The sequence below is a fragment of the Scatophagus argus genome, chromosome 11 (assembly GCF_020382885.2).
Source record: "Scatophagus argus isolate fScaArg1 chromosome 11, fScaArg1.pri, whole genome shotgun sequence".
NCBI classification, from domain to species: Eukaryota; Metazoa; Chordata; class Actinopteri; family Scatophagidae; genus Scatophagus; species Scatophagus argus.
In genome coordinates, this window is record NC_058503.1 from 5,292,153 (window position 1) to 5,320,019 (window position 27,867).

The following is a 27,867-nucleotide window of genomic DNA, read 5'->3' on the forward strand; positions in this document are numbered from 1 at the left end:
ATTTAAGATTCAAAGCTTTTACTGTCCTATGCACAGTAAAGAAATAAGTGCTCTGTACTTGTTTCTAAAAAAGTGTTCATGACATTTACTGCGACATTCATGCTCCCAAGTCTGTGACCTGTTTCTATTTACACTATGAAGTTTACTCTAGCATCATCCCGAGGACAACCTGTACATTTTTCCAAGACCAAACTTTCTGTAGGTTGTTTCTTCTGTCCAACAAATTCATAGTGTTAGTTGTAATGAACCTTTAGGGGCAAATAAATACATCAGTATCAGTTTGACAGAGGGGAAATCAGTGTGATGCAGAGAGCCAGAGATACAGTAGTCTTTAGCACTCTCAGTCGGAATGTCAAAGTGGCAGCAGGGGCAGACGGCTCTGGTTGTTTGTCTTATCTCTTTGCTGTGACTCATAATTGCAATGAATAAATCAACAGTTTCAACTTGACACTGACCAGAAAAGCCATACAAGAGCTTCAACAATGCTTTTACAGTATATAATTACTTATTTTTTTCCAGCTACTATGGCACAAGTCTTAGATGGTTTCAAACTAAGAACAGATAGGTCCATATGGCTCCTATCACTTTCCAAACACTAGTAGTTGGGCTAATTGTGTGAAACAGCTAATATGAAAAACAAAGCCCATATTGAGACACTTGCACTTTAATCAAGGAGGACTAAGGGAACGAAAAAGAAGACTGATTACGCTCAAGCCATATGAAGTTAATTCCATGCATTCTAATCATCTCTGTGCCATCACCATTCATTAAAAAGCCTTCCCTTTATGCCTACAGAGAACTAAATTAGACACCAAACATCGTCTGTTCACTCAGTGGATCCTGCCTGATGAGTGATATCACCTGGAATGAAAACAAGCACCTGTCAGGCTCATTTTCTAATTTTAATTCCCAACTGGATGCTCTTCTGAGGACAGTCTGATGGGAATCTTAAGACACTACACTATGCATATCAATACATTTCAAAATTCACATATAGAAGTTAAAGGAATGAAAAAAAGGTTAAACAGACAACTTAAGTGCCCAGTCTCCTATATGCACTTCATATATGAGAAGAATTATTCGTCTTTCTGATTTTTACCCGTATTGATTGGTTTTCACTTTGTCACTTGAGGACAGTGGAAGAGTCAGATTAAGCTGATGTGAAAACAAGATGAAACCAAATTGTGAGAGTATTTGGCTTGGGACCTATGTGAACCACAGTGTGAAGGGTGACCTAATTAGAAACTGGCTAGGTGATACTTGTCTGTATAGGTGGGCATTCAGTGGAGAGCGAGGAGCCAGGGGCAAGATAAGCAAGAGATGAGAAGAGATGGCGGGCTGTCTTACTTATCCCAGTGAGATAGGAAATGTGATGGTTGATGGCTGCCCAAACAGATTAAATGGTACAAAATGAACAGGATTCTTACTCACTTGCTTACTCTCTCCCTAAATATTGACATATTTACTACATTGACCTGAAACCACGTCTTACACACAACGTAGCGCAACATTTACATATGAACAACTTATTCTGGCACCAATATATAGGGACAGTGAGTTGAGGATGAGGATGCTTACAGGAATACTGCACTGAAAATATTTTCAGAATGAAAAACTAACCTCCTAAAAGGAGGCTGCGAAAAAGCTTTCTAGCCAATTCACAGAAGTTACTAAAGGAACCTGATGGCGACCCAGAGTCACAGCAAAAAATATTACAGATCATCTAAAACCACTCAAACAGTAACTGTCTACCACTGGAACTTCCACATTCAGTATGTTCCAACGTATTGTTATTTCTCCAATAAAGACTCATGCTTCCTTGAGAGGAGCTTTGGACTTATGACAAGCATTTTGAAAAGTTTCTATGGATGGTATGAGAAGGAGGATATTTTAGTGTTATTCTGGCTCGCCTTTGGAAACCCATTATGACCGTGGAAAATCCAACATGCATATAGCTGACATCTTCCATGAACTATCAAGTTGTAAGCTTTACAGAGCTTCCTTTCAGGCAGAAAGTGTTTGATTCTCCTCAGAAAGATTTTCCTTATTAGGATTTGTGGCCAAGAAAAGGTCTGTTACACGGATAAAATATTAAATATTAAAATATTGCTTGAAGAAATGTGTAAAACTCGTTTTTTTTGAACAAATTGTGCAAATGGACACATTTCTAGGCACTTCCTGCGGCATGAAATGCATCTGCACTGATGCTGTCTTTAAGCCATCACTGCTGATGGCAGTGATAAGACATGATTCTTCCACCAACTGAAGCATGCATCATTATTCAGTGACAGACATACAATAATAGAAATAAATAGACTCTGCTGACAGTTTTCCCGCAAATCATCATAAGTGACAGGCCCATTCAGAAGCAGCATTACTGCAGTGCCGACGATTTGACATGGAGTTTTAGTACAATGAGGTACAGGCAGCTAAAATAGAAAACATGAATGCAGCAGATCAATGTTATGCAGAGTGCATTCAGAAGATATGAAAATTAAAATGATTACACAAACAGTTGTGATGAGCTACCAGTTCACTTTCATGCTCGCCTCCTAAAACAAATGGCAATTTTTCAACTTGAACTGTGAATGATAAATGTGAGCAAGTCATGATAAACTGCAGAGTGCGATTACAGTTTTATCAGATCACAACAGTTTTAAAACACTTGTTTAGTTCACATGCAACTTCATCAGTTTTTTTCTGGCACAGACAACAGGATTCATAACAAGACATACACAGAACAATATTTGTACAATACAGTCTTCTGAAATGTTTGAAAAGTTGTTGTTTTTTTTGGCTCACATTTAAGAGAGAGTAAACTTCAGAGATTAAATGAAATAAAATGCAAAATAAATCAATTTAAAGTAAATTTTTGTTGCTGATGAATAAGTGTTCAACACAATCACAATCAGTGCTATTTATACATAACAGCTCTGTGGCCTCGTTGTACATTCTGTTCCACTTGAAGCTCTTGTAATTCATGAAACCTGCACAGTGGCTCAGGATGGAGAAGCATGATGGATTCAGTTTAAGAAAAAAATGAGCATATTCCTGGATTTAAACATTCACTTAGTGATGGTAATGAAGGTGTGTTTCTAAGGATTCAAGGGGAAAAAAAAAAAGTCCATTGTGCCCTCTTCAACAAAAAAAAAGACACATGCACACTTGATATATTTGGATTTAAGTTTCTCCCATCCCATACTTCTGCTGACTTGCACAGTAGAATCAGGAATGATAGCATATATGCATCTTAATGTACAGCAACGAGGCATGGTGATTCATTTTTTGCTTGAATTTCTAATAACTGACCCTCATTACCATCACGAAATGGATGCCAAATCCATGAATATGGATATTGTTCTTGAGCTGAATCCATCATGCCCTCTCCAGTCTACTGTGGTCCATTATAAAGACCTGGTGGATAGACAATCAGAATTAGATTAGAATTCCTCTAATGGAGCACAACATGCAGCTCCAACCAGTAAGCAGCACATGATCTGAAATAAATATTTTACATGAAGTTGTAACTAATAACTATTTTCTATCAACAATACATTAACTATTTTTTCAAATTACTGTCTGGTGATGTGAACTCAAAAATACCACATGGCCATTAAAATTTAATAAGCTCAAAGCGATGTCCTTAATTTCTCTGATTAATGGTAAAAATAAATTAAAAGGAATTAATTTTCTTGTGAAATTACATGGAAAAAATTCTCATATTAAAAAGGGAGTGTAGAAGAAAATTGCAAAATTGGTTCTTGAAAATACTGTATTGATTTTTTAAATAAATAACAATAATTAATTATTAGTTATTAAATAAATTTAATAATTAAAGAAAACAATTTACATGCAAAAATTTCTGGAAGTCATTTTGCTCTATGTCTCAATCCTCAACAGAGTTGTAATATATCTTCAACCATTTGATACTGATGGTGTACACGCAAACAACACAGCTTTAGGAAACAGCATGTTGCCTTGCTTACAATATGACATCCCATCATGCCTTAAAAACAGGAAACGAAATGTCACTATGGAGTCTAATTAATGACACAAAATGTGACAAGAGGGCACTAAAGATTTAACACTTTTCAGATCATTGGCACTGATTGCATAGTGAGGCTCATGACATTCTGTGTGTCCATAAAAAGACAAAAACACCAGGAAAAAAAAGTCTGAATATATAATGCACACCTCATGATTTATTGTTCTGTTCCTTATTCAGTCAAATCCACAACTGCACTGCTTTATTTATTTTAATATCATTCCAACCAAAAGTAGGCTAACACTAAACAATATCTTAGTCTGGGGTAATAACCTCCAAATAATCTCACTGTCATAAGAGCTGAAACATGCAAACAGCTTACTAAACTCCGCTGTATTAAAGGGTTTATAGATCGGCTCTTTGTTCAGTTAGATTTCGTACACGTTATACAGTAGTGAGACCTGTTAACTTGAGAACATATTTGCTTCAATGACCTCTGCCCACCCCCCAGCTCAGCTAGCAGGTGACAGATAGAAAGAAACGGCCTTCAGTGAATACCAATCACTGAGCCGTGTACAACAACAGCTCCGGAGGCTTCAGTCACTCTGCCATCGCAGTGAGAGGGTATTACAATGGCAGTGTCTTCGTACCTTCTCGACGCTGTTTTTCCCCATTATCACTACATCTTCAATACACACTACAGTCAGGGGGGCAGCCTCATTCGCACAAACAGATCAATGGAGATGAGACACAAGCAGAGTAGCATGATTTGGTGCGGCACAGACAAACAATATTTTCACACATTTACACAGGTATCTGGTGCCATGAGGAATACTAAATGAGAAAGAAGAACAAAGCTTAAAAAGAAAACAACAAGCCTCTTTTTAACCTCAATATACAAGAATTGCGACTGTATTGGTAGTACGATTCTGTACTGGCGATTCAATCCAAGAGTAATTATTATTTTTCTTTACTGATTTGATTTTGGCAATCACAATTTCAATTAGACAACATCACATGCTCACTGAATAAATATGTGAACAGTGATAGTGATAATATCCTTATTCATGAGCAAGGCAAAGAACAGCAATATTATTTTAATACAATACTTTAAAGAAACAAAGGATAATGTTTCTATTATTCCACCGCATGTGAGCGGGCTCTGGTGACACAACAACAGTGGTGACACTACATCTTTTAAAATGGCCACAAAGTTGCCATCAACCTCTCTAAAACAGTTTAAAGAAAAACCTAACGTTGTAACCTTCGTGGCAAGCGGATTCATTGCAAGATTAGAATGCATTCATTTCATCTTTTTTATGTACTAAACTGGGTGTATACATCCATCTATTATCTGTGACTGCTTATCCTTTGGAGGGCTGGGGGAGCTGGAGACAATCCCAGCTGGTACTGGGCGAGCAGCGGGGTGCACCCTGGACAGGTTGCCAATTCATCACAGGGCTTTGGGTTTATATACTTATGCTTATATATATATACTTATATATTTGAGTTTACATATCCATCTTAAGCAAATATGATATATGGGGTTATGGCTCACAACATTAAACGTTAGAGTTAACTGAAAATTAGCATGTCAAATCTACAGTGTTGTAACCGTGCTCAAAATCTAGACTCTGTTCAAATGCCAGAAAAGCAGCCAGCTCTCTGATTGCAGTCACAATGAGATGACAGCTTAAATGTCAACTGGCACACACCAGGTGTGACCTCTAAAAAACAAAGAATCCATTCTCATAATTGTAAGTTACCTGAAATCCTTTCATCATCAATCATACCACGAACATGTATGTGATCACTGCAAGACTGATCCGGCAATTGGTGATTATATAACTCAGTCCAGGACAAACTCAGAGGAAATCTATTATTGCTTTATGCATCGACCTCCCTTATCACGTCACATTCCTGTAAAGAATGCAGTTCTTACCGAGCAGGAGGTGCCCAGTCCCTGCCTGCAAGCCCACACCCTCCATCTGCTGTGTCAAATCTGCCTAATAAATGGCATCCACTTCTAGGGGCAGTACTGAATCAGCAAAAATTACACCAGTGTTTGTCGAGCACTTGCCTTGAGTTTCGTCAGACTAAATGAGCCAGTTAGGCGTGTGTTGGTGTGTGTGGACAGGCTCACTGTAAAGAAATCAACATCAGCAGCATCTATTAACACTCACACTGCGCAGATTTAGAGGCCTCTTAGCTCTCAATTGAGCAGAGAAGCAATCAATTAGGAGCATTAACAACTATCACATTTCAGCTATCAGCAATGGATGTCAGGGGAGAGGCTCTGCCCACAAACATGCTACCCAACCTCTGCCATGGGTTACCCTCAACCTCAACCTCTTTTTTTGGTACCAACCAAAATGTGTCTGCAGAAATGTAATATAAACATGAGGTTAAGCACTGAAACAACAGTAACCAACTGTACACAACAGATCAATTTTTGAGGAACTGAAGATTTCATTTATTTAGACTAATGCAAGTTCATGATGCATGAATGCAAGACACTTGACTTATTCCTTATGAATAAGTGCAATGCAATAAGTTGCAAATGCAACTGTATTTGTTGTTTCATTCTGCAAGATGTTTGAGTATATGACTTTCTTGTGTTTCTGTGTGATGTGTAATCCATAGTGTTGATATTGTCTTAAATTGGCTCAATTACTGCATTTCTGTGGGCTCAGCAGCTCACAGGTTAAAGCAGTATTTGATACTTTGTACTTGTTAACAAGTTTGGGATTTTCTGTTAGAAGCAAGCAGATCTGTTTGACGTCATACTGACACAGTTAGACTAGATATCAGTCAGCTGAAAAGTATTTCATTTCCTGTGAGATGTGCTATTGTTCATAACTTTAACATTCAGTAAACCTTACTGCTACTACGACTTGCTCCTTACACCCATGACAGAGATGAAAAAATTAATAGTCAATAGATCATTTATCAAAACATCCACTAGTCTTAGCTTCTTAAAGGCCACCCCTCACACACACATATGGCTGCTAATCCAGTTTACTGTGTGAATCAGTAAACAAAATGCCACTCAAAGCAACCAGGGTCACAGATATTGATTATGCAGGCACTGAAAAAAATCATATCACTGACAAAGCAACAGACAGAATTTTGGGTTTATCAGCTATGGGCAAGTCAAGTCAAGTGTGTAAGTGTGTAATTAAATCACCTCCATACACCTCACAGTGCGAGCTTCTACAACCATATACACACACGCCAAACATGCACCTGCTCATAGACAACACAGGTGATTAGTCGTGGGTGATCACAACACTAAAGCAACTTTAGTATGTCAGCAATCATTGATTAAATGTAACAATTTATTGGTTTGATTTTGGTGCCTTAAAATTGCATATAAAGGGCAACATTTCCTACACCATACATCTGTTATGCATGAAAACGCTGCAACAGTAAAGCATCGACTCAGGATTTGAACCTTGTAGTCATTATTTCATGACAGATGCAGTGAGCTGTGACACGGTGCCAAAATGTCAAATAGCGTCACTGTCCAAACACAGAGTGCTCTGTATATATAAACCCATGCTCCACCCTTATTTGTAAAGGCTGCTGCTCACCAGGAAGCAGAGCAAGAAAAGGTATTAAGCAGATTGGTCTACAGTTGCATAAATGTCACTGATATAAAACACAGTTAGCGCTCCAATAGAGCAGAAACTGATAAAAGTCCCTTTAACCAGTCTGTCAACTGCAGGTTGCAGCTCCCTTGTTACAAATCATGTATAGTTTATATATTTGCACACCATTTTCATTTTAGATTTTTAGATTTGGTTCTCCTATAGTTCCACATAGCCTTTGTTTTCCATATATATACAGTTAAGTCATATTATCACTTTTTTTTGCAAAGCAGTTTTGAGAAATGATTGAAAAAGTCTGCGTTGTCTCATTGCACAACAACAGTGTAACTTTCATAATTCAGGATTAATGTTTTCTTTTTATTTGCCCAGTCAGTGACAAGTGGGTCAGAAATCTACACACCCAAAGTCAACTTTAATCTACCCTTATACAAACTGTTTTATTATTTTACTGTTTATCAAAATACAAGAGAGATTTTAGTTAACTCAGAATCAGAATCAGAAAGACTTTATTGCCATTGTAAGTGAAGAGGTTTCACATTACTAGGAATTTGTCTTGGTCATTGGTGCATACATAGAACGTAACAAGTAACATATAATAGAAGAATAAAATAATATTATATGTCTTTGCTTGTCCCTATTGTGCATGCAACACTCAACATAGATGAGAAGGAGGTAAGATGGCTCAGTGAGTGAGTTTATAGATTTATTGGTCCAAGGTGGCATTTTACTTGTTTGCACATTTGTTTATTAGCACTTACCTTTGACAAAAATGAATGAAAACAGGATGTTCTGAATGCGATAACTTACATCAAGACGACTTCAAGCCCTGGATTTAGAGAATTACTTTAAATACGGTTTCCTTGGACTCCAGGAACATGTGATGGAAATTTTCACTGTTTTGTGATATTTAATGGCATAAACATTATACTAATTAAATTTGATCGATATTAAATGAAATAACGGTCAGTTGCAGCCCTGGACTAAACCATACTGTGCGACAATTTTCATTCAGTAAAGATTAGTTTATGCAGTCTAACCACCCGAGTCCAGTCACATGACATGGCAGGATACTTACTGTACTACTTCCAAAGGGCACTTCGGGTATACACAGATATGAAGCAGCCAACTTTTATCGACCTATGAGTGGCCAACACTTGAACACAAGTCAAAAAGTTTTGAACCTTCAGTTCCCTTTACAAACTCATGTGGCTAACCAGATGGAATTTTGTGCCTTCTGTTCGGCTATGTAAATAAACACCAAGCGACGCCAAATACAGAAGAACCATCAACATAACACTGTACGCTAGAGACAAAGGTGGACTGGCTCTTCACGTCTGGTTCTCCTGAGTTTTAATACACTGGACATTAGTTATGGTTCAGACACAACCAGGGGAGGGGACCCCGTGTACCCAAGCTACGGTTGGTCAGAAAATTGCTATATATAGGCAGTTACATAAACAAATGTAGTGTTTCTTTTATCTGCTCCACGAAATCCATAATCCGTTCACATTAGTACTGGCTAGTTAACTAAATCTGAGCCCCAAGTTCAGTCAAGGGCTGTCAACTTTACCTCCTGCACGGACAGGCTAGGAGACGCGATGAAGAGCGATTTGGACATTTTTTTCCTCCTAAATTTTTAAACGGACACAAACACCCTACGGCAATGTCACAGAAAACCGTCAGAGTTTACACGACACGGAGAGGAGGCTAGTTGGACTCACCAGCAACGCCAGCATGAACATTTTCGCCCCTCTCATCCGACTCCCGCAGCGGTTCCGAGAGGCCATGATGCCGTTGCCACGTCTGGACACGCAGGCGCAATCGGTTTTCCACGGATTCTTGGGCACGGCGCAAGTCTCTATGGGAAATGTAGTCTTGAGAAATAATCGGTGGGTAGGTGTTGCACCTGCCTTCTCCATCAAGCCTTCGCCCAGCTAGACACCCATTTCATGTTATTTTTATAGCAATGAGTGCAAGTACTATAGTATTCACGATCTTGTTTTTATCAGCATAATGCACACACATTTGCAAAACAATCAATTACACAAGAGGGTAATTAGTAGCCTAAACTGGCTTGTGAATGAATGGCTCTTAATTAAGTCTTTATCACTTCCGTTCCTCTAGAAAATTTGATTTGATGGTAGTTGTTTGCCAATAATGCAATGCCTGGGCCAAAAAGGCTATATAACGTAAAGGCAAAGGAATGACTACGGTTTTGTAGCATACTGCAGTTTGGTTAATATTACTTTCTTCAGCCCACATCTGGACCAGAGTATAACCATCACTTGTATGTGTATGACTGTTTGAGTTTCACTGTCTACTCTAGACAAAAACAGCAAAGCAGCTAAGAAAACACACAGATGCCCAGTGGAGTTTTATTGCCAGGTTACATTCGCACTCAGGCACACAGCAGGTTCTGTGGAGTCCCAGACAACAACATGCAGGGCAAACCTTTCCCACAAGCCCTTCAGTCTCTCTCGGGTCCACGCTGTGATTCACGCTCAAACACTGCCTGCTCTTTCTCTGGACGGAGCAGCTGTTACGACACTCCACAGAACCTTCTTCCAGCTCTCCGGGGGGTTGTCCATGCCTGCTTCCTTTCGACTGCGCTTGCAAATCGACCCAATCTCTGCTTACTGCTCCCCCCTCCATCCCACCCCTTCCTCATACACACACAGACACACACACACCCCACCCACCCCGGTCCCTCTTCAGCCCGTGGTATCGTCCGACGCTCAAGGAGAGAGAGCGCAGTTTTTGGTTGCAGGTCGCCCGGAGAGTGACGCACACAGCGGCTGAGGACACAACACCAGAACCCGTTTCTCTTCTGCCTCTACTGCTCTGAGTGCGAGTCTGATTCTCTCCTCATCTCTGCCTGGCTTTGTCATCAACTTGAGGAATACAAACACCTTCGAAGGTAAAAGGGAAATCACTTTTTCTTTCTTTTCGTTGATAAAATACCCGAATTGGCTGATAAAGGGGCACTTTTTAGGTGTTTTGCGCACCAGTTTTCCAGCTTGTACCCCGCTTTAGATTTGTTGTTACAGGCGAAATGGATGAAGCTTTGTCTGAGGTACTGGGTTTTTGTACTGGTAGACGAAATCAACATAACAGCCCGTTTTAGCGTGAGTAACCTGCTCAGATAGAATAAAGAAAATCCTCCTCCATCATAACTGGATGGCTACTCGTAAGCTTTATCCAGCCATGCTGTGGGGTCCGCTTCTCTCTGGACATTTTTTCCATCAGAGCAGGGTTCCAGCGATGTGGCGTTTTTGTATTCTAAATGTGAAACACTTTTCTGCGCTTTTGCCCACTTTGACTGTTTCAGACTAGGTGATTTGTCCCTTACTAGCATGTGTTATTCAGAGCAGTTAGCAGTTCCTTTATGCCGCGCCAGTTTTACTTTCCACTCACGTTTCATCCCAGGATCAGAGGAGCATTTGTGGGCTGCAGGAGCAGCCTGTGCCTGCCACATTAACGATGTCTCAAACTTACTTTATGCTGCCCGCTGCCCCGTATGTCCCGATACAGACGAGATGTGAACTTTAAAGACAATATTAAGGGGAAACTATGATATTTCAAGTGGATTGTCTAAATGTTGTGTGTCTCAAGTCTCCCCGAGAAATCGTCTGTATGCAAACGCGTTAATCTAATTTGGACCACAAATGTGTGGTATTAAATTGACCATTTTGTTGTCCCTTTCTTAACTTTACCGACTTAAGCCTGCCTACAATGACCTCATTGCTTATCACTTCCAATTAACAAACTGGCTTTTACGCACGAAATACGCAGCCTTTACGCACATTCCTAGTGTATCAGATTCTTTTGTTCTTTCCAAATCCCAACAAATACTTGTCAGACTGATTCAGCATGAAAACATCCACAAACAGTTCAGAAAGTAATTATTTATGAGCTTGTCAATTGAATTTCTTTTCCATTTCTCCCCGATACATCCAGACATTCCAGATCTGTTTTATTTAAAATTCTAAACAGGGATGAGTGCCCAGCAGAAAGCTTCCCACAAAGGGGATGATGAACAAACTAGTCCAGTAATATAAAACAGGACATTTCCCTCTTGCGTGTATTTAAGTGGATTATTCTGAAAAGCATTGTTGGAGCGGGAGACGGGCTGTGCTGCTGCAGAGCAACAGAGGGCAGTGTTGAGCAGCACTGTGCAGCTGTGGCAACACCTTTCCAGGTGAAGTTTGCGACATCATATGCCGGGCTGTCTGCTGTGCTCTCCACCAGTGAACACACACACACACACACACACAGAGAGAGAGAGAGAGTTCTGCAGACCAGCTTGTCTGTGTCCCAGAGGATCCAAGCTGAGCCGAATGAAAACATAACATACAGTACAGGATCATCACTTTCATGTTTTTTTTTTAAGTTTTATCATTAGTATTATCTATCTATCAAGTGATGAAATATTTGAACAAGCTTTTATCTGCAGGTGGTTTTTTACCCGGTAATAGCTTTCATAGGCATTTATTCCAAAGCCGGCATTCTTCAGGGCTTAAAATATCACATTCAGTAGACTAAATAAATAAGTCAAACAAATTATTCACTTCATAAAAGCTGTTTTCCACCACTGGTGAACAACACCGCTGGGGCTTTTAGAAGCTTTTTTAGAGTTGCGCTCTTTTCTCATCTGTAATTTTTGTGAGCCTCAGTGGTTCTGCCCCTTCAACAGTGCCAGTGAAGGACACTGTATTATTCATATTATTCATTAACACTCAAATGGCTCTCAAATGCAACTAAGCATGGCTTGTTCGAGTTTTGGGAAATGTGTCAAATAACATAATAGGTTTGTGTTACCTTAGAGCTTTTCTTTTTCTTTTTTTTAAAGTTTCTCTTTAAAATATGCTACATACGTTGTTATCTGGAAACCATTTCACAGCTATAATTAGTAATTAAATTAACCAAATGCTCTTGCTATTAGTTTGCTACAGTATCTAATTTCCTTCTTAGTAAACCAATAATTCCACACCATCATAGCTCAGGGTCTTGTTTCATATCTAAACAACTCAACTCTCCCCGTCTGGAATTCAAGACGGGAGTTGGCACAATTCTTGCTTTCATTTTGTTCATTCATCAACAAGTGTGAAAGTCCCATATCTCCCCCATGTTTTGATTGATATTCATATATTCTTACAGGTTTTGTCAGACCCACATGCTTGTCTTATGGATGATTAACACTTTTGTTATATGAAGAGCTGTTTCAGTCTCCTGGGTCGGTCCTTTCAAATGGAAAACAGGTTTTTTTTTTTTTATCTTTGATGAACTTATGAGGGCTCTTGACAGGCCCTGGTGGGGACCAGACCAGCAGAGCAAAAGAGATCTGAAACAAAACACAGACTGGATGGACGCCCCCTCCTAGAACTCCTCTTAGACCACCTTCTCTTTCCCCTTCTTTATTTCTCTGATGTCAGTTACAGTGTGTGAAAGTCTTTTGTTTTTGATTAGATGTAGAGGTCTCTATCTTTGTGACACACCCCTCATATTCACAAATATGGTAGGCGTGGAGTAGGTGAGCTCGTAGCCGGGCATTTGAGCGGGGACAAACAGATATGAAAGTTTAATGTCTGGTGAATTTGATCTGTCCTGACCTCCAGCTGATATTACCTCTCCAAGAAAAAAAAAACTAAGACTGGGAGACTTGAAATAATGTTTTGTCATTTCAAAGTGCAGCTTTTCACCGACCAAACCAAGGTGGAAAGTGGAAAATGACTCCAGGATGATATTTCTGCTGTTAGTATACCATTTAGCAGTTCGGCTTTTCATGCGCGTCAAACAAGCACTCCAGGACATCTGTCGCCTTTCATATGAACCAGACCTCAGTTGTTTTATGTGCTGTAACACCTCATACTCTTTTTAGGAATCCTGACTTGAGAGCAGCCATGACAAAGATGCATTTCCACGTTTTAAAACTCAGGAAGGATGCTCTAAGAACTGCTGCTAGGCAGTGAGTGACTAGCTGAGACGTGCTCTGCTGACCGTTGATCTCGATTATGCTCCCTTTTTACACTCCCTGAACCTGGTGTGTGAAAGTGAAGCAGAGAGATTGTAGACTTTTAAAGTGGGCTTCTTGAGCAGGATTCACATGGTAATTAGGTCAGGGCACACTGAGGAAAAACAAAGCTGTCCACATGCAGAGAGAGCAGAAAAACATACCAGGTTTTTGTGAAGATGTTTCGAGGAGAGAGAAGAGACACAGAGAAATGCTTCCTTAAAGTGGCTCTATATATTCAGAACACTGCAGCCAGATTGGAGAGCCTGTTGCTCTCTGTTATGTAAATATAATGCCAGATTTGAAATCACAGTTTCAGGCACGGTGACTTGTGGTGGCAGGCCTGGCCTCAATATTCACTGTGGTCTTTATACCCAGAATACAAAGCTGCTGCCTTGTCACCTGAATGTGATTATGCTGTCCCACAGTGCTGACATAAATGTTACCTTTTTCCATTCACACAGTCTCTGTAGCCCGATTGAGGTCCTGTGCCTGAGTCCTCCTCATTTGATTTCAAATGAAATCATGTCTCAGGTATTTGTTGGCTTTTGCAGAAACATCCAAATTTCAGCTGGACTTTTTTTGTATACACTGATGTGAATGGCCAATTTCTCTGCCAGCCACAAGCTGTAGCTTGACAGCCACACTTTACTTCACTCCAGCAGCACCCTGATGAGACCCTGCCTTCGACTTCTACTTCAGCCTTTTGTTCATCGGAGATGAGAATGTGCAGTTGTGATAATCAGACAGTTTGAGCCGTCAGCAGAGGGAAGCCAGCGGTCTGCATGCTGCAGTCTGAGCCGGTGGGTGGAAATGAATAATTCCACGATGTCTGTCTGGGTCCCCTCAACCTCCCGGGATCTCATTGTTTTTGAATGCAGAGTGCACTTGGCGTGGCCTTCGCTCGCGGTGTCTGTCTGTAACCTGGCCTGTCTCTCTGTGCCTCACCATGCAACCTCGCTGTCTGTGAAATCTGATACAGCTGCAACGTCTCTGCACTCTGTCTGCAACCCCGCTAATTAATGCTTGATGCGACCCAACAGACTCAATTTGTCTCTGGAACGTTATCATCATTGTTTGCCCTCCCTTTCCTTGTGTTGTTATTACCTTACCTTTACAAACAGGGTGAACTGAGATGAAAAGGGCAAGCCGTCTGTCAAACAGAACAATAAGCTGAAGAGAAAAATGTTCCACCTGATATGTAATCTTTTATGGGGTTTAATGTAGCTCTACAGTGATTATTAGATTTACCAATGAGTTGATCAATGTATCATTTAGAGCATTTATCATGCAAGAAAACCTTTGTTGTTCCCTGCTTCTTACATGTGATGATTGGCTGTTTTTCTTTGTTTTATATAATGCTAAAATGAATATCTTTTGCAGAACAAGCAATATGTAGTGCTTTTGACAGACAGTTTTCACTATTTTCTAAGATTTTATAGATTAAAACAATTAATTAATTAAAAAAACTAGCAATTGACAGATTAATTGACAATAATAATAAAGAAATGTATTTGTGGCAGTGTTGGTTGAGTGTAGTTCAGTTGCACATAATTCTCAAACTTGACTGCTTGGAAATCATCATGAGAACACACAGTTTCACTGCGTTTTCTCCTCTTTTGGTCATTTGAAGGGGAGCTTTTAAACTGAAGGTGTTTCCCTCCCAGCCTCCAACTATTCAGTGTTTTCCTTCTTCTCACACATTCTCATTGTTATCCCTCTTGGTATTAGATGAGGTGTGTGTGTGTGTGTGTGTGAAAGTGTGCATTGTGTGTAAGCATGCGCTCATAAGTGCATGTGCGCATGCGTGCATGTCTGAGCAATTTGATTTTTCTCTTTGTATGCGTGCGAAGCGGACGTGAAGGCATGTGCCTTTTCTCTCCTGTCCCTCCTCTGTTCAGCCTCGGCAAGGTCTGAGCAGTGCGAGAATAAAAGGAGCGCAAGAGAAGGAGAAAGTGCTCCCACAGTTGATTTGGCCATTGTGGGGGGAGGAACACTATTCCCATTGATGCACTGGACGCATGGCTAAAACCCCCAGAAGCTTTAGGAAGGGAGCTTATTCAAGGCTTGATGTGACCCGGAGGACTGGGTTGGAAGATGGGTGTTGAGCCCATTGTGGGGATGGTGGGAACATTGTCCCCACTCTGCTGCTTTAGTACCACTCTGAACCACTGGCTCTGTGAGCTGGATGGGCTCTCAGGTTGTCTGTTTTTGCTTTACAAGACACTGGAGTGGTCTCTTATGTTAGAAGTTTCATCAATTCTCAAAGAGATCTGAGGGGAGGCTCCCATCAGAGAATCTATTATGATTTCTAACTATTTAACTATTTCATATTGCTAAGCTGAGTTAATATGCGAGAGTTGACATCCTCTTGAGTTTTGTTAGATTGCAAAATAGTTTTATGTTGTGATTTCCTGGTAATAGTGTGTCAGATTTCACAACTGGCCTCGCTAGAACCACTAGTCATTTAGCTATAGCAAGCTGTTGATATATCACCACACAGAACTCCTGGGTCAGTGCTCTACTCCCATCTCCCACCGGCAGTCAACACTGGTATCTTTTAACCATTAATGCAGTGCTTCCCTAAACACAACTGATTAGTTTTAGTTGTTTAAACCAGATCAGAAAATGCTCATGTTTTGAAAATTCAATTCAATTATCTGATTTTACTATAGCTAAGTGTGATGCACTACAGTGGTATCTTTATGTGTAATCATCACACTCCTGTTTCTAATTTTTTTCTTTCTCAAAATTGTCATATAGTCAGAAGTGTTTCAGTAATGTGTTGGGCCAGCACAAGCTTCCAGAACAGCTTTGATGCTCAACTCTCTTCAAGAGGGATGAATACCATTCTAAACAGTCTTTCATTTAGTTGTAGGAAAAAAAGGTGCTGCCTGTCTTTGACGATTTGCTGCTTCATGGCTTTCCAAGGCTGGAGTTGCGATTTGGGTTTGGTGACTGTGAAGGTCATACAATATGTATGATTTACATCATTTACTTGTAATCCTTCATGGTTTGCCTGAAAGCATCTGCATTTGTAATGTACACTCTTCTATTCAGGCTTTTCTAATTTGTCAGCCAATGATATAGAAATTCAGGAAGTTGGACAAAAAATATGTTGACACATAGTAGTTTGCTGTCATAAATTGGTAAACAGTAGTGAAGTGAAAACTCCAATCTGAAACCAATAAAATGCTTGACAACACAAAACAGAAACAAATCACACTGAGGGTGACAGAAGCCCTTGTCTGACATAAACGTGATTCTTTTAAACACACATCTTTAATGTATGGTATATCTCTATCGTATTCACTATACTGTAAACGTACAATTCAAGTCTAAGGTGTAAGATGTAATAGTGTTGTCAAGCGTTGCCATTAAAAACCCTTACTTTTGCTTGGAACCCTCAGCATTCCTCTCAGGGATCTTGCGGTTTCAGGTATTTTACTTTAAAAAGCCCCATTGTGCACTGCTTGAATAAAACCCCTCCTAATGGAATAAGGCTCATTTTTACTCTGCTGTAGCCTCTGAAATGGTTGTATTTTTTCCAAATGGAGTCACAGGGTGAGAGCTAAACTCCTTTCTTGAGACTGAAGTAATAGGTTTGCAGTGAGACCTCCAAACAAGGCCTGGATTATGACATACTGCCGACTCCTGTGGTATTTACCTAGCTTTGTATTTACACATCGACAGGGAAAAGGTGATCTTTTTTATGACACATTTTACCAATTTTTCTGTTGTGTTTGGAATTATTTGCCATTGTAGGTGGCTGTCATCATTCAGTTTTCCATCTCAACAATATGAACAGATTTGGAGGCTATTACCTAAAGCAAATCAGAGTGCCTGACGTGTTTATCTAAAGTTTTATTAGCATTGGTTTGTTTCCAGTAAGAGACTTTGATGAACTGCCTCTGGTAGCTCGTATAACTGGCTCATTAGAGCACAACACATGCATTTGTGCTGGTCAGCAGTCTGGTGTTTGTGTTTTTATATTCATGTGTTTGTATCCTTATGTGCATACTGTATGTGTGTTTTCTGTATTTGGAGTAATGGCCAGGAAATCAGCAGTTAGCAATTGCTGGCAGCTGGTCTCCACTTTCACTGTTAGCTACAGCCATCCCTGTAGCACGTGTAATTGGACAACAACATGTCCAGGCTGTGATTTGCAGTGTGAGCCTAATGATTCTGCAGCACTAAATATGATGAGAGCATTTGTCCCTTTGTCAGATGTTAGCTGAAAATGTAATGCTACAGCTAAGGGAGAAAACTCTGTGCAGCTCATTCCAGTTGAGCTGACCAGTGTTGTTCCCATGTTCTGCTGCACTCCTGATAGGATTTGTTAGAACTCCTGTTTTCCATCCAATCCACATAATTTCCTAATTTCCTCTGTCATAATTGAGACAATTTTGCACCAAGGCTGTGCAATATGACCTGAAGACCTTTGTCATGTTGCACTCTCAGGAAGACCTTGATATTATATATCATAATATTATTTAAAGTAACACACTGGTATTCCCTTCCATGTGCCAGCTCAGTTCTGATCTCTTGTCTGATAAATGACTGCATGACCAGTAACATATTAGAAACTTCTTCACTGAAATATTTTCTGAATGGTTGGTTGTAAAGACAGTCCTAACAACTTATTTCTCTGACTGGTTGATTAGTCTAAAAGTAAGAAAACCCCCCAGAAACTCAGTCAGAATTGAGCACAGTTTATTCTGTTGGGTTTGACATTGTCCAATTGTGTACACCATCAGATTCATTTGAAACCATTAATCACATTCTTCAAGGACATCCTAGATGCAACAGTCAACTGGCACTATTAACATAAGTAATCAATGCTCCTTTTTTTAATAAAGCAACATTTGATGTTGAAGGCTTTACAGTTCAGTGTAAATTATGTCAAAATGTAATTTAAACATGGTTAAGCCAACACATAAAGGCACTGATGTGAGAACTGACACACTGACAGAGTCAGTGTAGAGTCTGACTTCTGCTTCTTGTCTTTGATGGGATCTGTATTGCTTAGCATTAATGCCCTTCTGTGTGTAAGATTCCCTAACCATTGTCCATAAATCTCCACACAGTGCAGCACTAAAAAAACTATTTGTGTTCCTCGATGAAGTAACTCCTGTCCCCTGAGTGAAAGCTCCTACTTAAACTCTCAGTGACCCAAAGCACAAAAGTGACACCTACTGGACCAGTGTGGTGTCTTATGTACACTTTGCTCTTGAATATAATAATTGTAGTAATTAGTTTAATAACCAATGAATATTTCTGTTGACTAGCAAAGGTAACAATGCATAAATGACTAGCCAGCTAGTCGCGGACATCCCTAATTGGTTTTGTCTTTGTTCATCATATCAGATTCAAACTATTAAAAATTAATTTCTTAAAATTGAGATCTGAGTAAATAAGATTGGTGATACCTTCACATTAATGGTAATGGAATTACCTTTCTCCCTTTTCTTATTTTCGTTGTAAAAACAAACTATTTTGTAGAAATTTTCATCACAAATTTCTAATTAATATTTGTTTATCCCTCAGCTCATCTTGTTGCTGACACAAAAGTATGACTACTCCATTTAGCTGTCACCCTACAGTAAACAGCAGAGCAGAGAATGAATCACAAATGGGCACAACAAGAACACAGCATGGGCAGGTCCAGTGTCGGGTGTAGCAGCTGGAAAATCAAACCTGCTTGGGCCTTGCTCGTGCTGTTTTTATGGTTTCTTTATTGTTTTGATAATCTTCTATTTTTTTTTCTCATTTCCTTTCTTTTGTGACAAGTTTATCTTCCCTGTTAGAATCCAGAGCCGCTAAATGTTTTATGATGAACATGTTATTACTGTCCCTGACCTGAAGACACAGAGGCTGCATGTTGGATAATTGCATATTGCCTGAGCTACCTCACTGCTGCGTGAAAAAACCTTTTGTTACCTCATCTGATGAGTTATTCACTACATTCAGTATATTCTATACCGTCAGGGAGAAATCTCGCTGACTTGTTAATATCACCTTTCATTTGTCATTCACAGATCTTCTTTCCTCTCCCTCCATCCCTACAACCTGCTCTCAAAAATCAGCGTGAAAAGTTTATTTGTGTGAAAAACATGCCACAACTCTGAGATGAGAAACGAGTGACAAATCAAGGAGACCCCATTCTTTTACACAGGCCTATTTCACATCTCAGATCCCAAAACATCTCAACATTCTCATGGAGAACCAGACCAGGCTATTATTCAGTGTCTGCATTTGATAGCTTTTCCTATTTGACCTGGGTAGCAATGAGCACCGAGCTGTACTCCAGCTTAACCTGCCAGACGTTCAGGAGAAATTATTCTACTCCGTCTTTTGACCTTTTTGTTTGGCTCTCGCCAGAAATCTCTTGGTCTGAAGCCAATAGACAGACTGGAGTTTTTCTGAGTGGCTGATCTGTGATTCATGTAGCGTGTGAGATTTCAGGCTCATTCCTGGAGTTGCAGGCGGAGGCGAGGGGGTGCTACAAGAGTAGCTTTAATCAAGAGCTCATTAGCTAACTGGTGCTGAACATGGAGAATATATATGAACACATGTCTATGGAATGAGCGGAACAGCTTTTGAGTGTAGACCCTTCAGAATATGGCCCTCGTTCTCATTTGATGTTTGACATGAAGATCAGCTGTAGTGGTTCCCTTCTCTGACAAGTCTGACAAACAGGGTGAAACAAAAGTTTAAGTCAACAAAGTGGAACAAAAAGTGTGATACATGTAAGAATGACCCTCTCAAGCTTCAAAAGTTCAATTGTAAACACATTTTTTTTTGTGCTGCATTACCTCTACAGCACTGTTGAGTTTGGTTTGTAGGCTTGGCTTTGGTTACTATGACAATAGAAGTGGCCCTCAGCAGGGGCAGCAGGGTCTGTTTCAGACTGAGGGAGACAGAAAGAGAAGAGTGTGACAATGATTAATGTCCTGGCAGAACCAGAGACAGTCAACTCTCAGGGCCCTGTTGTCACCGTCAGAGAGTTAAGAAGCATGCCGACCCTCAACCAACACATTGTCTCACTAGCACGAGAATGGGAAGGAGTTTAATCACAATCATCTGAATTATTTATTGTACAAAAATCTATTACTTTTTCGTCTTGGTGGATGAAAGCTGGAGTAAATTGAAATGTTGGATTAAGCCAAGAAGGAAATGAGTTTCACCTGTGTGTCTCCTAAAATCAATCCTTGCTATTCGTCTGATTAATGGAAATACGTTTGTCTCAGCATCTCTGTCTACCACTCGCCTCCTGTTCTGACATATCAAACAAACCGTGGTGGCCTTTCTTGGGTGGCGTGCTCATCACATGCCGCTGCGGTTACCTTGCAGCCTGTTAACAAGGAAGTGAAGTGATAGAAGACCTGAGGCCAAACGTCTGTATGATAGAGATAGGTAGCACCCGCGCTTCTTCATTCCACCATCTCCCAACGAGACACACTCTGGGAACACTGCCTCTGGGTATGTGTTAAAGAAGATGGAAAGCTTACAGTATGTGTCTTATAAATGTCACCATTGTATTATTTGGCTAGTCTGCTTTTGCACTTGCACATATAGTCACACACATATGTGTGCACACCTTATTCTTCCTTCACATTGGACAGACTTTTGTGTAAAGAAACGACCTCAAAGCTTTGCCACGGTACCTTTTCCTCTTTCATGTCCCCCACCTGGATCTCAAGGTCCATTAGAGCTCCTTTTGATGATGTTGGTCTCTGGTTTTTCGCACTTCACCGCACTTTCCCTCCCCAGTACCCTTTACTCCACTGCTTCCCCATAACACTGCAGCTAAAAGAAGCCTCTGTTGGACTGCTACAGTGCATAGCATGAACACTGAATACTGCAGTTAAAGCTCACTCTCAGAGTGGAAAAAAAGCCTCTTCTTTTTTCCCTCCTCTGACCTCTGCACCTGGTGCCCCTGCCCACCACCTTCAAACACTCTTTGCTCTCTGTTACTTGACCCTGTTCCCCTCCTGTCTAATGTCGGCGGCCACTCAGAGCACGCAGAATACGTAAAGCTGGTGTAAGACTTCGTGAAGACATGATGAATGAGTTCGAGACTTACTCACATTCCTTTGTGTATTCATTCAGCCACAGGAGGTAACATTACCTTGTCATTTTTTCCTCACCTGTCTGGCCTCTTCACCTGACCTCACTGCATCAAATGTGTGGACCTGGTATCATACTTGTTTTTACAAAATGCTAAAGGAGCACAGGTAGTTTCAACAGGAAAGAAGTGGAACACTTTCTAGCGATGTATAAATCAACTGCTGGATGTTTGATGGCAGAGTAAATGTCTGCCCCCGCTCACAGCAGATTGCTTTTGCTAGTCTTGGCCAGCAGCCCCATTCATCACCCTCCACGTTAGCAGCTTTAGTCAAGCCCCTTTTAAAACGATGGCTGAAGTCCCAATAGCAGTCCTGATTGTACTGTGTTTCTGAAAATGACAAACATATTAATGTTTTAAAAAAAATCTGTCACTTTCAAAATAAACCGTACTGCATTGTCACTTAAAAATGTGACAAAATAGTGATTCAGCTCTTTTTATATTTGTTGTTTTCAACATTTTGCATCAGGACGGACTAATCTCCAGCTGTATTGTTTACATATAACAAAATAACATGAGCTCAAGGGTCCACGCACTGGCTTTTGGAGGGTTGCCCACATTTTACAATCTACATTCAGTGAATGGAGGAGGCTCAGGTGACCTTAGTGTACAACTTCAGTCAGGAGATAGCAAGTCAAGATGTGTTTTATGTTTGAAAAAGAATTGAAGGATAAATCACTCAGCTGAAAACAGTCTTGTAAAAGAACCTAAAAAATAGCATGATCATCAACCTTGCCCTTTCAAGATGAAAAGCTCTCAAAGATGAAAGAGACTCATCAGACGTCTCACAGTTAATTTGATGAAGAACAAAAAGCATCCTAAGTCGCACTTTGCCTCCATACCATAGAGACCTTACCCAACCACAGAGGGCAGTGCTTATGTTTTATTGAATTCTGCATCAAATGCTTCTTTCTCACTTGAGAGTAGAAGGAAGCAAGCAAAAAGCGCACACCTTGTATCTTCTCACCTTAACTAAATAACTAAAAATAACTAAAACTACACTGTAAAAATACTCCACTGCAAGTACAAGTCATTCAGAACCTTAAGTAAAAGCATTTAAGTATTATCAGTAAAATATACCAAAAATGTATCAAAAGCAGTAGATTATTATTACTCATACAGTAATGTGCATGTTGTATTTTACTGCTGTAGATGCTTAAGGTTGGGCCCATTTTAACTACAATTACTACTGTACCATTGGGTAGGTCAGTCTAAAGTAATGCATCATATCCTATAAGATTATCATATGTTTGTAGTGTGGCCATCCTGTGAGAAACACGTATTGTCCTGGCTAGGTCAGTGCATTTTTCTGCTAATCCAAGAAGGTTTTTAGTTTAGTCTTTGAGCTTTAAGTTGAATTCCCTGTAAGGGAACACTTCATCTTTTGGTTCATCACAAACATTTGGAGATACTTGGCTTTCACTGTATGAGAAGGCCCTGAAGAAGACGCATTGAATCAGAAGTACAAGTAACACAAAATGGAAACACTCCAGTATTTCAGCAAGGGTCAAACTTTGTGTGTCTGCTGTTTGGAGCTGGGCAGGTCATGTACTTTGGGGTTATCAGAGCTTGCTTGCTGTAAACAGCTTTCTCCTCCTGCTGTCAACAATGAGCTAAAAGAGGCTTAAAAGCTACATAGTACTGTCGAGGTGATTCCATGTTCTCTCAGTGTGAGAGACCACATTCACATTAGATGTAGTCATTATGTCAATATGGTTATCTTCAGGGATTAAAAAAAAAAGTACATAAAGAAATAAATACACTGTGAGATACTATAGCAAATCCTGTTGTATCCTCCTTCTTGTGTGTCCTTGCCATCTCTTACTCTAACTGGTTCAATGTCCAGACATCTGACCTCATTTCTTTGCCTCCCCTCTGCACAAAATCCAATTTAAGTCTAACCCACAAGGCTTTATTTACCTCATTTACCAACACTGCAGTGGTTCGGCCTGTTCAGAAACACCTGGCTGGTCAAATGGTTGAAGGTAGATAGACGAATACTTACATCACGTCATTGCAACAGCACTTGCAATCAACACGGGGTCAGACAGGCAGATGTGTGTGCTATTTAGACATGCTGCCCTCCCATTTTCTGTGGCTCTCTCAGTTTCATTTCTCATTTAAGCTCCAGTGAATTATGATGCCCTCTGGGAGTAGTGAGAAGACAACAGGAAAGAAATACTCTTCAAGGATTCAAGGATTCAAGGAGCTTTATTGTCATTTCACACACGTAAAACATGAGTGGAACGAAATTAGTTTCCCCGGTCCCAGTATCAGCCCAGTTTCTTAACAAAATAAATATAAATATAAACAATGCTATATAGTATAAAAACAGTGTAATATAAGTGAAAACAGTAGATGATATAAACACCAGTGTAAACAGTATAAACAGTAGTGCAAAATGGCTGGCAGGGTAGTGCAAAATGACCGTAGTGCAATGAACATGAGCAGTTTGAGTTTTGTGCAAATGCTGCATTGTGCAAAATGTTCCATGGGTGGTTGTTTGTGTATTTGTTGGTGTGTGAGGTGTGAGTTTGGCAGCAGGGGCTACAGAGGACCTCCAGAGTTCAACAGTCTCACAGCTTCTGGGAAGAAGCTGTTCCTCAGTCTGGTGGTCCTGCTCTTGATGCTCCGCAGCCTCCTGCCTGAGGGGAGAGGGGCAAACAGTTTGTGTGAGGGGTGGGTGGGGTCCTTCATGATGCAGGAGGCCCTTTTCCTGCACCTGGAGGTGTAAATGTCTGTGGTGGTGGATAGGCTGTGTCCCACAGTCTTTTGTGCAGCTTTCACCACCCTCTGCAGAGCTTTTTTCTCTGCTGCAGAGCAGCTGCCGTCTTCTCACACTGTCCAGCAACTTTCAGGTTACATGCATGCGTATGGATGAGTTTGGAGGCTGAAGACTTTGACTGAAGATCGGGGGCTCAGACAGCAGGCTGACAGAACTATGGTTGCTATTACATACAGATGTAATAGCAGTTTATGTGTGAAAGGGTCCTTGGCTGCCCTGTGCTCTCTTGTGATGTTGGGTTGCATGAGAATATACATGCATTCTTTCTTTATTGTTAGCAGTATTTTTATTTCGGTTTAACAATTCTAAAACAATAAATTAAGTACTTTTTATGTGGGCACTCCAAGCGTGCGATAGTTAGTGACTGTTGAACATCTCCTTCCAAAACCACTGGCATTAATCTGCTTCTACAACAGCCTCCACTCCTGAGGAAAGACTTTCATTTTGTAACGTGACTGAAGGAATTCACTCCTATTCAGCCACAAGACCATCAGTGAGGTCCAGTGCTGATGTTGGGTGATAGCAGTCGACATTCCAGGTGTTGAGGACAGAGCTCTGTGCAGCCCAGTCAAGTTCTTTCACAGACTTGAAAAAAAAGTTTTCTTTGTCGAAATGACTTTGTGCATGGCCATGTTATGCTGCAACAAAGGAAAGGAACAAAGGAAAGGGGGATCTCTGAAGTGCTGGAACAAATTCGGAAGCATATTATATAAAATATTATTGCAAGCACTAACATTTACCTTATTTGGACCTATCGGGAGCCATAGAACAGCGAAAAGAAAACAAAAATTCTAGATGTGAATAGAGTTGCAGATTTGCAGTAAACACAGACAATGGAAATAGGAACTTTTAAGTGACATTTTAGTCCTGGGCTCACAAACCCCCCTGTCTGTCCTGCATCTCCCACAGTAACCCTTCCAGCCACTGTTGATGCTCCTTGCTGCTTCAACAGTGTGTCACTCCTGGCACGAGGCCCAGACACCCTGCACGATTTACAAACCTGTGGTTATGGTGGCCGTGTCCACGCGTCTTTGACTTTGCTGAAGACGTGCTCCTATTCATGAAGGTGGCAGAAATGACAGAGGGCTGCTTGTATTATGCAGTGAGAGGCATAAACAAGACATAAAAGATGTGGCTGCTGGTTGGGGACAGCCAATTTGTGGTGGTTAGACTGTGTTAAACTTCAGGGGTCTTCTCTCTAACCTCCTCTTCTTTCTGTCCCTTTGATTGTCTTTCTTTCATGTTGTAATTTGTTTTTGTATCAAAAAGGAAACCTGCGATGTAAATGAGTGTTTTGCAGGAGCTGCATATTTCTGTGAGAGATTTATGTTGGCAGGGAGGTCTCAGTGTGTCTTCAGTTCTTTGTTCTTTCATGAGTTGTGTGCCTTGGATTAGTTTCATCAAACATTCAAAATGATTTCTACATTCTTCAACAGGTAATGCATTTGGAATCATGGCACTATGAAAGATCTGAACGTGATTGAAGTTTTAACTTTTTGTTTTGTCTTGTAATTCCCATGAGTTTTCTCTGCTCTGCAGGTGCTGGCAACACAACAGCTATTATACTCAAGTATTCTGTTTACTCCCCTGCTCTATGAAGTCATACAGCCATGTATCCCTGATTGTATGACTTTTTTTTAGTGAGTGTACCGTTGTAATAATCCAGCTGTTGACAGAATAAAAACAAAATTTCTATAGCAGTTCCAGAACTAACAAGTAACTTTATAGACACATCGAAACCTTTTGGAAAATTCAGAAAGAAAAAGCATAGAAATTATAATGTCTGACATATGACACAGGGATATTATGTAAAACTGATGTTTAGTTGATTGATATTAAGTATTGTTAGTTAATGTTTGTTAGTTCATGCAGCCGCAAACCAGTTTGTTGTTATTCACTGTGCTTTGAAACAGCAGTATGGAGTTATAGAAGAAGGCAAATGACACACCGATGATGATTGTTGTTATATAGTATGGTTCTGTAGTTTGGAATGAGTGTAGTTTAGATCCCTGTTAAAAAGCACAACGGTGGCTTTGTGATGACCGAGCCTGCTAAGCTCTCTGATGCAGCAGAATGACCTCACTTCTGTGAAATATTCTGAAATGAAATGACCTGGCCTGGATCCAGCAGAGCGACCCTGCCTCTGCTGACAACAGCCATTTGATACCGAGGACAGAGGACAGAGGACAGGACGAATCCTCTGTGCTACTGTATACGTGTGTGTGAGAGTGTGTGTGTTTCTGACACTCCATGTGATCTAGTGTGGTGGATTGGCCTCCAGGGATACCCAGACAGCTGGCTGGCACAGGAATGTGACAAAGAATAAAAGACTTAAGCCACCTCAAGTCATCCTCCTCTTCGTCAGTGCCACTTCTGCATCTAAGCCTTTTCTCATTCTGTGCCAGAGTCACATGCACCACTGGTGGACAATTTCAAAGCTTACTCTAAACCCAAGGCTAAGTTAACAGAATAGAAGATGTGCAAAACTGACAAGAGTGAAAAAACATTTTTTTGGCTGATGATAAAAGCATTACTTTCCACTCAATCAGACATATCAGTAAGCACCACTGAGTGGATTGATTCAAAATATGCACTCCAAAGCTCATTTTTGGTAATGGATGTTGTGACTGTGAAGCTTTAGTGTACCTTGTTCTTTGATGCTTTTATGTTTGAACGACCATATTTTTAATAAATTTCTACTTTTTTGTGGGTTCTCTTGAATCAAACCCATTTCAGGCTTACAGTTTGTCCTATGAATGATTCGCAGCACTGCATTAATTGTGGCACATCTGTCAAGATTAAGAGCACATCATCCTACCTCTACACTTGTTTGTGGCTTAAATACGTACTGAAATGACTCACAAAGTTTCCCCAGAGGGCTTTGATGTCTGTTCAACATATGACACCCTCTATTCATAAACGCTTTGACTTAGATGAGGGTATGAAGGTCGTTTTCTTTTTTAAAAATTTTATACTACCTGAAATTTGTAAGTGCGAAAAGGGTGAAACTGAACTGAAAGCTGGCATCAAATGATTGGTCAGATTTGTAATCATGTTTACCTACTGATTAATCAACTAATCAACTAGTTCTTGATCTACATCACAGTTGAGATGTATACATTTTAATATTCTTTTTTTCTCAAGACAATCAAGGAAAGTGGTCACGGTGGTAGTGAAACTGGTGTTGTCCGTGTGGTATTGGCACAGAACGTGTAGCTGAGCTCATGACTTGTGTCCTCAAGAACCCAGCACTGTTTTTTTTTTTTTTTTTGCGGGCTCCTCGATATTATGAAGGGAAACGAAGCAGAAACTGAATAAACTTGTTAAAGCTGAATGCAACATTTCTAG

General features: G+C 40.3%; 2 protein-coding genes across 5 annotated transcripts in view; one reads left to right on the plus strand and one right to left on the minus strand.

Moving 5' to 3' along the window:
- pdia5 (protein disulfide isomerase family A, member 5) overlaps window positions 1-9,530 on the minus strand; it is a 53,018-nt gene extending 43,488 nt beyond the window's left edge. For both annotated transcript variants that reach the window (XM_046403878.1, XM_046403879.1), the window contains exon 1: window positions 9,318-9,530. In XM_046403878.1, coding sequence (XP_046259834.1) covers window positions 9,318-9,515 — 198 coding nt within the window. In that variant the 5' untranslated portion in view covers window positions 9,516-9,530. The remainder of the gene's footprint in view (window positions 1-9,317) is intronic.
- Window positions 9,531-10,164: 634 nt separating this feature from the next.
- The window catches only part of sema5ba (sema domain, seven thrombospondin repeats (type 1 and type 1-like), transmembrane domain (TM) and short cytoplasmic domain, (semaphorin) 5Ba), a 146,807-nt gene continuing 129,104 nt past the window's right edge, over window positions 10,165-27,867 (plus strand). The window contains exon 1 of one of the 3 annotated variants that reach the window (XM_046403888.1): window positions 10,165-10,513. The gene's annotated coding sequence lies outside the window, so the exon portion shown is untranslated. The remainder of the gene's footprint in view (window positions 10,514-27,867) is intronic. The other 2 variants (XM_046403887.1, XM_046403889.1) reach the window with 2 other exon arrangements.